Source organism: Stegodyphus dumicola, chromosome 1 (genome assembly GCF_044657685.1).
Source record: "Stegodyphus dumicola isolate Sdum_Otavi_A_Nest chromosome 1, ASM4465768v1".
NCBI classification, from domain to species: Eukaryota; Metazoa; Arthropoda; class Arachnida; order Araneae; family Eresidae; genus Stegodyphus; species Stegodyphus dumicola.
Genome location: NC_140768.1, coordinates 157,209,837 through 157,225,091, shown reverse-complemented (window position 1 = coordinate 157,225,091; position 15,255 = coordinate 157,209,837). Strand labels below are relative to the sequence as shown.

General features: G+C 36.3%; 2 protein-coding genes across 2 annotated transcripts; one reads left to right on the top strand and one right to left on the bottom strand.

Annotated features, from left to right (window-relative positions):
• The first annotated feature begins 1,794 nt into the window (after positions 1-1,794).
• LOC146999358 (uncharacterized) lies at positions 1,795-3,882 on the top strand. The gene is made up of 4 exons (XM_085822501.1): positions 1,795-2,579; positions 2,687-3,013; positions 3,109-3,405; positions 3,498-3,882. The coding sequence occupies exons 1-4, from the start codon at positions 2,346-2,348 to the stop codon at positions 3,795-3,797; spliced, it is 1,158 nt and encodes a 385-aa protein (XP_085678627.1). The 5' UTR covers positions 1,795-2,345; the 3' UTR covers positions 3,798-3,882.
• A 7,702-nt stretch (positions 3,883-11,584) lies between these two features.
• LOC146999357 (uncharacterized) lies at positions 11,585-12,863 on the bottom strand. Its single transcript, XM_085821438.1, has 3 exons — positions 12,771-12,863; positions 12,531-12,659; positions 11,585-12,421 (listed from the first exon to the last, which is right to left on the bottom strand). Exons 1-3 carry the CDS (start codon positions 12,807-12,809, stop codon positions 11,585-11,587), a joined length of 1,005 nt encoding a protein of 334 aa, XP_085677564.1. The 5' UTR covers positions 12,810-12,863.
• Between the last annotated feature and the right edge of the window lie 2,392 nt (positions 12,864-15,255).

Here is a 15,255-nt window from a genome sequence, read left to right as displayed (position 1 = left end):
CTTTAGTGTTTTTCAGATTACGAGAATAGTGCGTTAGTGCATGCATTTTCAAATCAGATTTATTTAATTAATATATATGGATATGCCGAACAAGCACACATACACTGTATATTAGTACATACATAAAAATGAAATAAAATTTGAAAACAAGCAATTTAAAAACTACTGTATTGAAAAATTATTGAAAATTTGTTTTTACCTCATTTTTTTTTTTTTCGTTATATACATTTACTTCAGTTTTTTTATATGCATTTACTTAATTTTATTTTCTTATAAGCATTTACTTAATTTTATTTTGTTATATGCATCTGTTAGTCTTTTTGAAAAATTTTTAGATTTTTTGAGTATGGCAAAGGAAACGAGACCTATCAGCCGAAGGCAATGAATGTCTCCATCGACGACTTTCTAAGTAAAACGTACTTATGTTCATGTTACACATAGGGGAAATCTCAAAATTCAACCAGTTCGTTTGTTTGGGTCCGAATATGAGTCGAAATAGCGATAATCAGATATCTTAGCCAGGAGGCCATTGATTGGGTTTGACAGATTTGGAAACCTAATAAATAGTATTTAATAAATATAATATTATTAAACGAATCGGATTTATGTAAACCAAATAAAATTCTTATATCGAACACAAATTTGAAAAGATTCAGAGAATTTTCAACAGGGAAATAAAGATTAATTTTATGGAAACCTGTGCTGAAATAGGGGAATAAAGTAGGGAAATAAAGATTATTTTTAGATTAATTTTATGTAATTCGTTTCGATATTATAAATACATAGGGAATTTTTAGATCGCTTTACGTATGTAATTAAATTTAAAAACTGATTTCTAAAGGATTTTTTTTTGGAATTAAAGAGAAAAATTTTTTGTCTATGTTTTAGGTGGTCTATAAAGGGAAAGAGAGAGCACAACGGATCAATTTGTGGCTTCACGATGGGCATTATGACGTCATCAAATCCCTGAAAGGATTTTTCGGTAGCGACCATTACTGCTCATCCTGTGAAAAGGCTTATGAACATCCGGAAAACCACCGATGTGCCAACGCCTGCCCCATATGTTTGAGGACCGACTGTATTCCAGGCGTGCCCCAACGATGTCAGGATTGCGACCGTCTCTGCCGCTCCGATGCCTGCTTTGAAGCACACAAAGCCCTGACTGGAAAACAAGAGTTTTCACTCTGCGACAGGGTAAGTGTTTTTTGAAAATGTATCTTAATGAACAAAGTTAATTATCATGTAATTTTCTCGAAATGGTTATTATGTTTAAAAAAATTATTGTCGTTACAGGTATACCAGTGCAGGGAATGCTGCCAAGTGATTCGGAGACGCGATTGCCCTAAGGATCTGCATAGGTGTGGCACCACGAAATGCCCTTCTTGCAACCAGTTTGTCGTGGCTGCTGAGCACCGTTGCTATTTGCGACGTGTTGCCCCGAAGAAGTCCGAGGATAAGCTCATCTTTTTTGACTTTGAAACGGACCAGTCTTCGGGGGAGCATCTTGTGAATTTCGCGGTGGCTCAGTATGCCGACGGCACAGAGAGAGAGTGTTTTCGGGCCATGCGGCTTGCCAAAACTTCTGCGCCTGGCTGTTTACCACACAGCACAAGGGCTTCACCGCCGTGGCTCATAACATGAAAGGGTAAGTTAAAAATACCATAGTTTTCATGGCTGTTTTTTTTTCAATATTATTCATAATATTTTTACTTACAGGTTCGACGGTCAGTTCGTGATGGCCTGGCTCCTAGAGCAAGGCACAGCGCCGGAGGTGATCCCTAACGGATCTATGATCATGAGTGCAAGACACCCTAGTCTGAACATTCGGGTCATAGACTCGTTAAATTTTCTACCGATGGCGTTGGCCAAACTGCCGGGATGCTTCGGTCTCAGCGAGCTGAAAAAGAGATACTTTCCCCATCTTTTCAACTCGGGAGAAAACCAAAATTATGTCGGACCGCTGCCTGAGGCCCGGTACTACAGCCCGGATACCATGAGCACTTCAGCCCGACAAGCATTTCTGTCCTGGCACGAAGAACATAAGGGGGATGTGTTTAACTTCAAGCAGAGATGCTGGCCTATTGCAGGTATATTTTTTTCTTCTTGTTTTATTCTTATATTTTATATTTCGTATTTTTTAACATTTTCATTTTTTTTAGATCGGACGTGGACATTCTTCGTCGCTGTTGCCTGGAGTTTCGAACCCAGTTTTTGGATGTGGCGGGTGTGGATCCATTCCAGTAAGTCATTTTCTCATTTTCTTATACAATAATAATCATATTTACAGTTCATTAAATCGTTCTTATTTTTGTCTTTTCAGATACGTGACCATTGCGTCAGCCTGTATGGCAACGTATCGGAGTGGCCACATTCAGTCTGACACGATTGCCATGGTGCCTACACACGGATACGTGAACTCCACGAATTATAGCCCTGATTCGATCCGGTGGTTGGACTTTGTTGCTGCTTCGGAAGGCGTTGCCATTCAACATGCGTTGAACGGTTCCGGAGAGCACAGAATCGCTGGAATCTCGGTAGACGGTTTCTGCCAAGCAACGCAAACCGTCTATCAGTTTCAGGTAAGAAAATATAACCATTCTTTTTCAATGTGATTCTTTTGAATGATTTTACACTTTTAATGTTTAATTTACATGTTGAATACTAATAGTGTATTCGTGTTTTTTAGGGCTGTTTCTTCCATGGGTGTAGTTCGTGCTATGACGGGGATACCATCCACCCCTTAAAAGGAGTTTCCATGGCAACGTTAAGAGAAAAGAAGGAAGAGACGACAAGAAAGCTTCGCACCCAGGGTTTCCACGTCATCGAAATGTGGGAGCATGAATTTCAAAGAGAGAATGAGGAAAATCCAGATCTCCAAGCTTTCCTGGATCAACACCATCTGAGGGATCGACTCAATCCTCGCGAGTCGTTTTTTGGAGGAAGGACCAATGCCCTCAAATTGTTCCACGAGGGAGACGCTAAATATGTGGATTTCACATCCCTCTATCCATGGGTTCGTACTTTTTTATTATTTTAAAACCTTTTCATGGATGATGTGTTTTTCTGATTTTTATGTATGTTTTTTTGACTTTTTGTTTTATTTCACAGGTGAACAAATATTGCGTCTACCCTGTAGGACATCCAACAATCATTACGGAAAGCTTTGGGGATATAGAAAATTACTTTGGACTTATCCAGTGCCGTGTGATTCCTCCTCGGAACCTCTATCTCCCGGTACTGCCCTATCGGTGTAGGAAGAAGCTCATGTTCCCCCTGTGTCGGACTTGTGCCTTTCTACAGTCTCAGTCTTCCTGTACCCACACAGACGATGAAAGAGCTCTTGTCGGAACGTGGGTATCGGAAGAAGTCAAGCTGGCGATAAAGAAAGGTTACCGCGTCACACATGTAAGTATTCAAAGATTATTTAAATTATTTGTCATAATCCAAATTTATTTAAAATCTTTTGTCATAACTGAAATTTATTCTTTATTTTCTAGATTTACGAAGTCTATCATTTCAAAGAATCGTCTACTTCCCTGTTTCGTTCCTACATTGATCTCTTACTGCAGATCAAACAGGAAAGTAGCGGTTGGCCTTCGAAGTGTGTGACGCCTGAAGACAAATTAAAGTATATTCGCCAGTATGAAGAAAGAGAGGGCGTCAAGTTGGAAGTTGGAAAGATTTCCAAGAACCCTGGGCGTCGACAAGTTGCCAAGTTGGCCCTAAACAGTTTCTGGGCAGGTAAGATGATTTCTTTTGGACTTAAATTTTTTGTAAACATTTTTAATTCTTTGTGATTTATGTTGAATTTTTGTTTCAGATGGGGCATGAACGTCAACAAAGCGCAACTGATCTACGTACATACGGTGCCAGACTTTAATAAGATGTTGGCGGATCCTACTAAAAAAGTAAGTTCTCTTATCGATTTTATCCATCTATAAGCTTAGTGTGTTTCAAACTGTTAACTCATAACTATTTTGAACTGTTAACTTATGATTCTTCTTTTATTTTCAGATCAAGGATGTCTTTCTTCCCACGCCTGAGGTGGCTGTCATTTGCTGGGAATCTTCAAAGGAGTTTGTACCGCAGGATGCCTCGACCAACATTTTTCTAGCAACTTTTACGACAGCTTGGGCTCGTCTCAAGCTGTATAGTGAAATAGAGAAGCTGGGTCGAGATGTCCTGTATCACGACACAGATTCCATCATTTATGCCTCGAATGGTTGCAACGATCCCCCCTTAGGAAACTTCTTAGGAGAATTTACCGACGAACTGGATGGAGATGTTATCAAAACCTTCGTGTCAGGTAAACACCTTTAAAAAGTTCCTTATTTAATATTAATTATGTACCAAAAAATGTTTAATGTTTTTTCTATTATCTCTTTTTTTCTCATGATCTTTTATTTTTTCAGGAGGACCGAAAAACTACGCATACCAGACGGCCACTTGGAAAACCTGCTGCAAAGTCCGAGGATTTTCATTGAACTTCCGGAATCACCACTTGCTGAATTTTGAAGCCATTAAAAGTCTGGTCTGCAGCCTCGACCTAAGTGAGATCATATCTCTCCACAACCCCTGCAAAATCACCCGAGAAGCGAAGAGAAGAAAGGTGGTGAATAAACCGGAAACAAAACTGTACAGAATTGTGTTGGATAAAAGGGTGATCCAACAGGACTTGACCACCTTACCATTTGGCTTTTGAAAATAACTTTTGTAAAAATGTATGGTATGTACAAAAAAATGTTTGTATGTAAAAGATGTTATGCACAGTATTTGCGTGTAAAAACTTATTTAGATAAAAAATAAACAGAAGTTTGAAAATTATGGTGTTTTTCTTTTTTTCAAAGAATGGCATGAAAGGTAAGTTTTTTTTTAAATATTTTTTAGAAAATAATGGTTATGATTATGTATATATTAGTTCGATCAGAAAAAAAATGATTTTATATGTTAGCTTAATTAGAAAGAAAAATGTAACACAAATAATCAGAAATGAACTTTTATTCATATCTCAAAGTATTACACATGTCATTACAATTTTAGCCACAGCTGCGAAGAGGATTTTCTTTTAGGTCTAGCAAACATAGTTTTTACATTCATTAAATGTTTGTTTTTGACAAAGTCTTGAGGAAAGTTGTTAACATTCAGTACATTTTTAAACTGTTCAAAGGCAAAAGGTTTTTGAGTTCTATTTCTCAACAGAAAGTTTATCAACTGAACAATGTCAGAGTCTGAAAACACATGATCATCCAGAATAAGTTCTTTATTCTGTGTCCAGGAAATCTGATGCTCTTTTAGAAAATCTATTATTTTCTGTGCCGTTCTTTTCTGCTTCACAGGAACTGTTTGCATAATTTCTTTTTCTGTATCTTTCTCAGAACGTTGTTCAGGCGGTTGTTCTTCGGAAGTGTTCACATGAGGAAATGTAACATACTTTTGCAGAACCTGGATGTACAATTTGGATTTTTCTTCATCGTCCATTTTCTCTTTTAAGATGTTTTGAATTTGGGTATCTAAATCACTCAAATGTTCATCTTCAAACTGGTGCATACGATCCAGCGGTACCAAGGCATATTTCTTACTGTGTTCCATGGACAAGAGAGGATAAGACACTGACTGCTGCAGGAATCAGGAAAGATAGAAAACCGTCACCTTTTTGAACCAAAAGACGTCTTTTCTTAAAAAGAGGTACTTTTTTGTCCGCTAGTTTTCTTAAAGTTCTTTTAAAAGGGGCGAGTCGATTTTTGACCCGTTTGGTGATGGGTACGTTTCCTTTTAGAAGATTTAAAACACACTCACAAACTGATTTAATGAGATGATTCGAACACGTTTTCAGTACAGCTGCTTTTATTCGACTTTTTCCTAATAGTTTTAGATAATCCACATCCTACAGATGAGACATGCTGATGACAAATGAGCTCTTTTTCTTGCACACTTTCTTTATATAGGGAGCAAATGCAGCCGCTTTGGTTAAAGCACAGCAATTAAATCCTTTTGCATGAATCGAACATGTTAAAGAACTTTTCTTTTTTAAATTCTCTATCTTAGGACAGTCTAGATTTATGATGTCTCTACATAATAAATTTTCTAAAAATAATTTCTTTTCTAATCCTTTCCCGTATATGACAGAATAAACAGATGACAAATACTGCAAAATAATACGAAGATGAGTATAAGGTAATACACCCTCACTCCAATTCACATGATGACGATTTCTTGTGACCCAAGCAAAACACTTTTGCTGAGATCGTGATAATGTTTTCCAAGGCTGAGGAGGTAAAAATGACCAGCAACTGTGATATCCTTCATGCACGGTGTAAAAAGCTAATTCTTTAACAATGTAACAATGAGGCATCCATTGAAAACCTTCGAAATCGATCACGATGGGAGAAGACATGTTAGCCATTCGACGTCTCAAACTGAAATGAACTATCGGAGCTGGTAGACATAGTATTTATCCCCAGGAAAGATGCCTGTACGAAGGCGAAGCGTTTCATTTGTTTCAGGTCGTAAATCAATCAACAAGTAGCTAAATGGAGTTGAAGTAGCATCCTGAAAAATTTCTTGAAAGGCCTTTACTTTTCCGGGGAACATTTGTCTAGCTAAATGCATAACTTGACTTTTATCTCTAGGATTTTTGTATAGAACAAGGTAATGGGAATTTAAATGAATATTTCTCATCTCCTTGCCTTGGTGAAAAAGATTTTGTGTTATAAAAACGACTGAAAGGTTTCGGTGATGACTTCCTTTTGTAAAAAGTTTGCTTAAGCGAGTATCACTTGCTAATTCAGACATTAAATCGTCTATGATAATTAAAGCATTTTGAAGAGTCTGCAGGTTAGATGGTAATCCTTCTTCAAAATTTACGTTTTTCATGGAATTAAAAAGAGGTTGATAACTTCCGTAGCAATAAATAATATTGGTCGGCATGGGATGGAACATTTTATGATCTATCAATTTCTTCACAAAAACCGTTTTACCCGAACCGGTAGGTCCGCTCAGAAGACAAGTAGAAGGATGTATAAACCTGGGCAGTTCCATTTTTGGAAATGACAGCATGTTAAGAAAACACTGACTTTTATACTTTACCTAAAATCCTTTTGCATAAGACATTTATTCATTTTGTTTAAATAAGTGTAGAAACAAGAAACACAAGAGACATTTTTACAAATTAAAACAACTTTATTTTTTAAAAATCATGTTTACACCATATCTTTTTTTGACAAATTGAAATATTTGGAAATCATGATTCTTCCCATCTAAGGCTGATACAATGAGTTCCATACAGAGTCCTTGACAGCGTTTAATAATAAAATAAATACAATAATGTCCACACACATTAGAAGTTAAACTCTGAAGCGAAATCTTGTTCCGGCAAACATGACGATATTTCTTGACAAAGGATGTGATATCTTTTCCGTATACTTCAGGCGGGAGTCCATAAGAGTAAAAAAATTCCAGAGTCTGTTTATCTGCAATGTAGACAGCTAGCCAATGAGTTCCTTCTTCATCATGTTTATCCGTATTGCACACCAGTGCACAGGGAAAACTTTGAATCGCAGGTATTTTATCACAAGGAAAAACACCCGCATAATATCTCAAAGAAATAGGATCTCGAGATAAGATTTGATGAATCTGTGATGAATTCATCAGTTTCCAAAATCGTACAGAATATTTCGAGCTTTATTGATTTCTATCAAATTTTCAAATTCAGCATACACTAATAACGATACAGTTTGTTGTAAGGGAGTCCCAAATTTTATTTCTAATCTTAAGTTGCTGTGTCGAACCAGATTTAAATGAGAGCCATCACAAAGGTCAGGTGACAGGTCGAAGCGAAATAAGGAATATCCTTTTGAAAATTCTGATCTTGAAAGGTAAAGTCCTCTGTCGTCTGCATTCATAAATAAATTCTGATAAGATCGTATGAAATGATTTTTGTCAAAATTAGGCTGAAGAGGATTATGAGGTACCGGTTGACCGTCCACATAAACACCGATAAAGTTCATATTATAATGCTTGAATTCAAAAGGAGACTTTTTATAGTTTCCGTTAAAGGCATCATTGTCGATGCATGCCACCACAATACGATTAGCCATTTGACCTATGAAAATATTGTCTTGAATAAAACTCATATTTCCCGTTGGAATGGAATAGGCTTTGCAGAGCACTCTATTAATGGGATATTAGGCTGTTGATTTTTCTAGGCTTTTGGCATGTCCTAGCACAACACCTGGACTGACTCTCACTTTTCTTACCAAAGAAGCTTGTTCGAGTAAAACTTTAAATTCACCTTCACCCAATAAACAAAATTCTGATTTGCTGCGTATGAGTTTAATTTTCATATCCACCATATTCAGCATAAGTCTTTCCTGATGAAACATATCCAAGTGCAATCGGCCAATCATATCGACCGAAGCACTCAGTTTAAACAATTCTGCTCGTTGGTTGAATCCTTCATTCGGCTGAGTGTCTTGAATATCAAAAACGTTCAGACGTCCTGCTGTATCTTTGAAAAACAATTCTGATGACAGTTGAGACGTTTTCGTATCAAAACCATGATTCAATAATTTTTCTATCATGGCTCTGTAAGGATACGTGTTATTACTGGTGGAAACGAGTCTTTCATTTAAGCTAATATCCACTTGAGAAAACATAGAATGTAAAAAGAGATTGACAGGTCCCACTTTACTTTCAGCCGTGATTGGCTGGCCATCATTTTTTAAAATTTTCACTTTGACGTAGAGTTGTGTCTGTTATAAGTCTAGGTAGTCGTCTCCGCTTCCAGAAACATTGAACTCGACAGGACTTCCTTCCGATACATTGGCTAATGGATGAAATTCAACCCACTGACCTTTTTCGATAACTGTTTGTGTGGGAGGTAGCGAAAATAAATCGAGTTCGGATTTTGCGCGTTCCGGAGAATCTTTTAACAAAAAAGCCATTACGAGTCAAAAATATCACGTCGTTGCACCTTCCTGGCTTTAGACGAAATGAAGTGTTTGGGGGTTTTGCGCTTCCTTTTAAACCTTCCGTGACCAATCATCTCGTCTGCTTTCTGAACTGCTTTCCTCGCTAATTTTTTGCCAGCTTCTTTAGATCTGGTTTTGAGGGAGACTTTAAAATTTTCTCCCGACAATACGTCGTTTGCAATTTGTGTTCCGTGTTCCAGTCCGCAAAGCTTCTTTTCCGACTGTTTGGCTCCCCTCATCAAAAACGGCATAGCACTGCGAAACAGCTTTGCAAAAAATCCACCAATACCATAACCTTTCTGTAAAATGGTTCCTTGATAGTAAGGTAATCCATTTCCAGTTTGAGTTAAATAATAATCTTCAAATTTTTTCGTGCAACACGTATAAGGCACTCGCATATTTGCTGCTTCTAATCTTGCATACATAATCCAAATGAAATCAATTTGCAGATGAAGGCTTCTTTTATAGAATTTGTCTCAGACGAAAATGCAACACAAGAAATACTTTGCCTCTTTCGAATGGTACTAAATCTCCAGAGTGAAGTCTTATGTCAATATGTATAGTCTGAAAATGTTGACGGATAACTGGCAAGTAAAAGGGCCGGGGGTAATGAGCGTTTATGATGTCTCCGTCATTTCCTTCTACGGTGACAATTTTTAACAACGGGGCTTGTACATCTCCCACAATTTGAGGTTCTACGAGATCGCAATACACATACATGACAGGAAAAGATACTTTGGGATCGGCTACAAAAGGACTTTGTTCCAATCCTTTGTAAACACCCGGCTCGAACCCTAGAAGCTCCGCTAATCCTTCGTGAAGAATGACTTTGCAGTTTTCGTCGGTCTTAATGGTCACTTTTTTCGTAACAGGATGATAACTGAATTCAATCTTATTTTTATGGGAAGGTATTTTCATGGCTTTTAATAAATCTGGTATCGTTTCATAACATCCTGGAGGCACTCTTCGACCTTCCAATTTTCCATCACCCCAATCAAATCCAAATAAATTATTGTCTTTTCGGACGTTATACCATGTGTGAGGGTAAATAAAGTCCACAAGAGATAACTCCCACTGACTATTTAAATCCATCGGAGTAGGAAGCTGAGTGGTAAATTGTGATATTTTGTTGTCTGGAAAAAAACGCATGGAGCTGTCGCTGATCAGTGTGATAAAGATAGACATGTTTCGTTCAAATGACAGATAAGCAGAATGTACGGGCCTTTTATACCCTTCTCACATCCTCCACCCAAGCATTGAAGCTTTCGGGGTACCCCTGAAATTTCACAAAATATTCTATTTTCCCGCGACGTTTCCTCTTTCTTAAAACTTTTTCTACAGGACAATAACCAGAGTCCGAAACCTTTTGAAGTTCTTGTTTGTAAAACGTTCCTTGTATAACTTCTCCTGCAAGATCTTTCAGTTTATAGACAACAGGAATTCGTCGAATAATTTTATAGATTGTAAAAATTTCTCGTGTCCAATTTTGTTCGTATCCTTTCTCAAAGACCATTTTTTCTCGGCTGATGCGTACCGTATCTCCAATCTTCAAATCTGAAGAAACAGGCACTTGTGCTGGTTGCTGTCCGTACAATGTTTTCCAAATTCTTTCTTGATTTTGTAGCGTAACGGATAGAGGTTCTGTCTTAATACTACGATGCCATGTATGGTTATAACTGGATATCAATTTATCAATCACATCAATGTACTTTCGTGTATTCATTTCGGTAAAGTATTTCCACATTTTTGTTTTTAGAGTTCGATTAAATCGTTCTACAACAGAAGCTTGGTTGTATTCTGTGTCGTGAAAAAGCGAACGTTTCTCTTTTTCAAAAAATTTTGAACTTGATTATTGGTAAACTCTTTCCCTGCATCTGTTTGTAATGATTCGGGTGTACGTTCCGAAAATATCTTTTCGAAAGCGGATTGGATGGACACAGATGTTTTATCTTTGAGAGGGATAGCCCTAGCGTATTTGGAAAGGATATCTATACAGGTCAGCAAATATTTATATCCATCATTAAAAGAGGCCAGGGATTGCATATCCACTAAATCAGATTGAAATTGCTCGTTTAAGCCTCCTACGATGACTCTGTTCCTGGGAAACGTGTGCCTCAAAGGCTTGTGCAAAGTATAAGAATCCTTGGTTTGCAACCATTTCTGGATCTCTTTTGTTTTTACGCGACCTTTTAAAGCACGATGCAAAGCAGCAACACCCCCGAAACTTGCGGGGACCTGTGGATCCCGATAAGTCTGAGACAGAGCTGCGTTCATTGCAACAGTTGTTATGATCTGAGCGTACACTGATATTCATTTATATATGTTTGACTAGAACAGGGAAATAATGCCAGAGTTTCACGTATATTAAGATTCTAGAAATAGGTCTAAAATACAAGAGAGAAAAATGAATGTTACTTAACATCTCAAAGGCTGAATAATGAACGATACATGTTTAAGAATAACAACACTATTTATACTCTATAAAAGTCAACAGGTATTTTGAAAATAATTTATATGAGTAATCATTACAGATTAATTCTTTTAAATAATGTCTGAAAGAATGAGGCCATTGTAAAATAAAAATAACATTTTTTTAATTGAACATCATAATTAATTTACAGATATTCATAGTATTCAATACCTAAGACACCATTCGTAGTACAAAATGTGTTTTTTACTTCGTCGAGTACATGGTTTAAACACACAGATTTTAAAAAGCCCTTAGTAATGTAGTGAGCAGGTTTCAGTAACATTAAATAGGATTCTTCACCCCAAATATTTCCGTAAAATTGTCTGGCGATGTCAACAGCATTGAATCTCAGAGCAATGGCATTCACAGTTTCCGTCTTATGAACAAGTTCTTCACAGTCTATGCGCTGGGGATATTTTAGTTCTTCTTGTTGGTTAAGAAGCTCTTTAAGCGACATCTTTAGAATGGTTTCGAGGCGTGCTCTTCCCATGGAAAGATCGAAGGATTCTGGAAGGTTTTCCTCGTTAATAGGTTCGTCAGATACGATTTCATAGGCTTCACAAAAGTTCATATTTTGATAAACGAGGTTGGTGACAATGTCACTGATACGGCTAAAATGTGTCATCAGTTCTTCCCACTGCGCAGTCGTAATGCTGAGGCTACATTTTGCCTCTCCTGTCGAAGAGAGTTGCTTCAAAGTGAAGTAAGAATCTTTATACGTGACCACAAAATTCTTGAGCAATTCCAGATTCAGTGTCAGCAGGTCTGGTTCCTCCACTGTCATGTTGGTTGCGTGAACATTCAAACACCATGGCTCAAAGTTCACTCCACGTTTTGTCGGATAGTACGATTTGCCATATTTAGCATACTCTCGAATGTGCACAGTAACTTTTCCCTTGTAAATGCTGGGTCCCACAAAGACATTGTTTCTCATGTGAGTAAGCTCCTCTGGAATAGTGTCTTCAGTAAAAAGTCCTTTGCGCTGAAAGAAAAAAAATTGTCAGTCATTTGGTAGACAAAAAACATACACAAAAATGAGGTAACATAAAAATATCAACTTTAACATACGAACCTTTTTTACAAATACGTACTTTTTTCTCGAAATGGCTTGTTTCTTCTGCCTTCCTTTTGGTGCAAGGGATATCTCGCGTTCGAAAAAGATTGCAGTCCTCCACTTTATCATTCAAAGGCATGGATTCTTTCTCAGGCAGGTTTTCCGTCTGAAAAGTAAAGGCAAATTAAGCACACATTGCAAATTCAAAAATAAACTTTCCTATAGATTGAAACTCTAAAAACAGTATGTTTTTGAAAAAAAAAAAAACTTAACTTACCTCTGCAGCGATGTGGTTTCGTAGCTGTCCAGGATTCATGTTCAAAACGATGAAGAAACAAAAATCTGATGAAATTAACAATGATAGTCCAAGCAAAATATGTCTGTACACTCAAGGCGACAGCAGGAAAGAAATGCGGAACGTTGCTCGGGATAGCCTTATATCGGGCAGGAACTCTTTATTTCATCTGAACGGTGATTGGTTAAGAAACGGTGAAGTTATATTTCAAAGAATCTGATTGGTTCACAGAAAAGTATCCATACACCTCAGCGGAGGCATACAAAGGTGTGATACGACAGACGCCATTTTGTAAAGCAACATGTCGCAACAAGAAATAGATGATGTCATTCCAAACACGTGGTTCAAGAGTTCGTTGCCACAAACATAAAAAATAGTGTCGTTGCTACAAAAAATAAAAAACTTTGAAAAGATCGTTGCCACACCATAAAACGAAACTTTGATGATGTCATTCCGTCTACGTCACTTCCGGTTGGCACGTGATTCAAGATGGCGGCGATCACGCCCCTTTTCTGTGACGTCACTTCCGCCGGCCGGTTACCCGCGCTTACTGAAATGAACTAATAATAACAAGGACCTTCAAGTTATCAAGTCAAAAGATCTTTAGACAACTAATTTCCACACAATATGTTACATAGGTCTCATTTTTTGTACTTTATTTGCTCTTAATCATGTTTTTATGTGTGTACTAATACCACTTTCTGTAAAATGCAATATACAACTTCTACAACTTGCAACAATATTCTAATAATTAATACTAACTTAATTTACACATTTTATAAAAATATTGATTTAAAAGCAAAAAGTTAATTTATAATTTAAAATTACAATCTTGGTTTAAATCAGAAACCCAATTTTCAGCCTTTTCTTTATAATAACGACTTTTTAATACAACTTGGTAAAATTTTCACTGTTTTTATTTTGGAAACTAATCATAGCAGAATTATAATTCTGGGCTAATTGAAATTAACATAATGTATAATCTTCCAGTGCATTTTATTAGTATTATTTTGCTCTATTTAAAGGTCGACTGAATAATTAATACTGTATATTTTATCTTTCGGCTTTTCCAGGCAAAGAAACAATGTGCTAAAACATCCTTGCATGGAAACTTGTATCTTCAATAAATACAGTTTATTAAAAACGCAGATATTTGAAATCCCGCCTGTTATGCGATTTCAAATATCTGTTATTGTAGGTATTAGTTTAATTTTAAAAAACTCTGCAAGAGGTGTTTTAAATATCTCATTACCTCGAATTTTAAATGATGACAACGTGATGGGAAATGACGAGTAACGAGGTAGCATATCTCGTCTATCCCCAACATGTGTGACGTCACGGCTGAGGAGGGGCTAGTTGGGAGCCCTTGTTATCTTCCATGGAGGTAGGAAAGGGAGGAGGGGGAACCTGCGCTAAAAGTGAAGCACTGCTTTGAAGCTTGGGTCACCAGACGGGGTGTTTTTTGTTTACATTCAGAAGCTCGCTTGACAAAATTCTGATAGTATTTCGACACACGACAGTTCCATAGAAATCGAAAAAGGGACACTCTCGCATGAAAGAAACATTCATAGTGTGATGGATAATAGCAATTTGTATAGTTTACTGACATTTACGCAAAAATCAAATCTTGGTTATTTTTCGATAACTAACAACAGCGATTTTGATTATGAATTTGTTTTATAAAATTCTAAGCTGTTGCACTACAAAAATATAGATTTTAAGAAAATTGCTAAAAGAGATCTGCCAAAATTTATTTTCTAGAAGATTTGAAAAGTTTAAAACTTGATGGCTAAATGTTATAATAAAATTATGTATGTAATAAATTAAATAAAATTATGTATGTTAAAATATTTGTAATTAGGCACATAGGTCAGATTACGTTTTTATTAAATAGAGTAACTCATGCAAGGGCTATCTGCCTAAAGAGAGAGATGCCATCGTGGGGGAATTTTGAAAAAAAACTTACCTTTGAGTGGGTATTAAAAATAATACTTATAATTTTCATTCAAATTATATTCATATATATTTTTTATGTAAAACTTTCGGGTGTATGCTAAATTAGTGTAAATTACTTTACACGGAAAATATAGTGAATGCACAGAAATTAAAGATTTGCACATGCCGGAAATGATAAATAGGAAATATGAATGGGTATTTGTGCATGTGCTTGCAAAAAGCATGTATCTGCCTTTGACAAAATACTTAAATATTCATTAAATTATTTATAAATGTATTTGAAATGAAGAATTTATTCACTTATAAACAACTGTGATAGTACTGTGAAGAAATCTAATGATTAAATGTATCTAATTTATAATGATTATAAATGTTATCTAAATATATAATAACCTTAATATTGAATTGTAAACATAAATTGAAATCCTGTTGACAAATACGTTATAAAACTATTTAAGCAAGAATTGTTCGTATTGGAAAGCAATCTGTTAAAAGGTATTGTAAAGCAAAT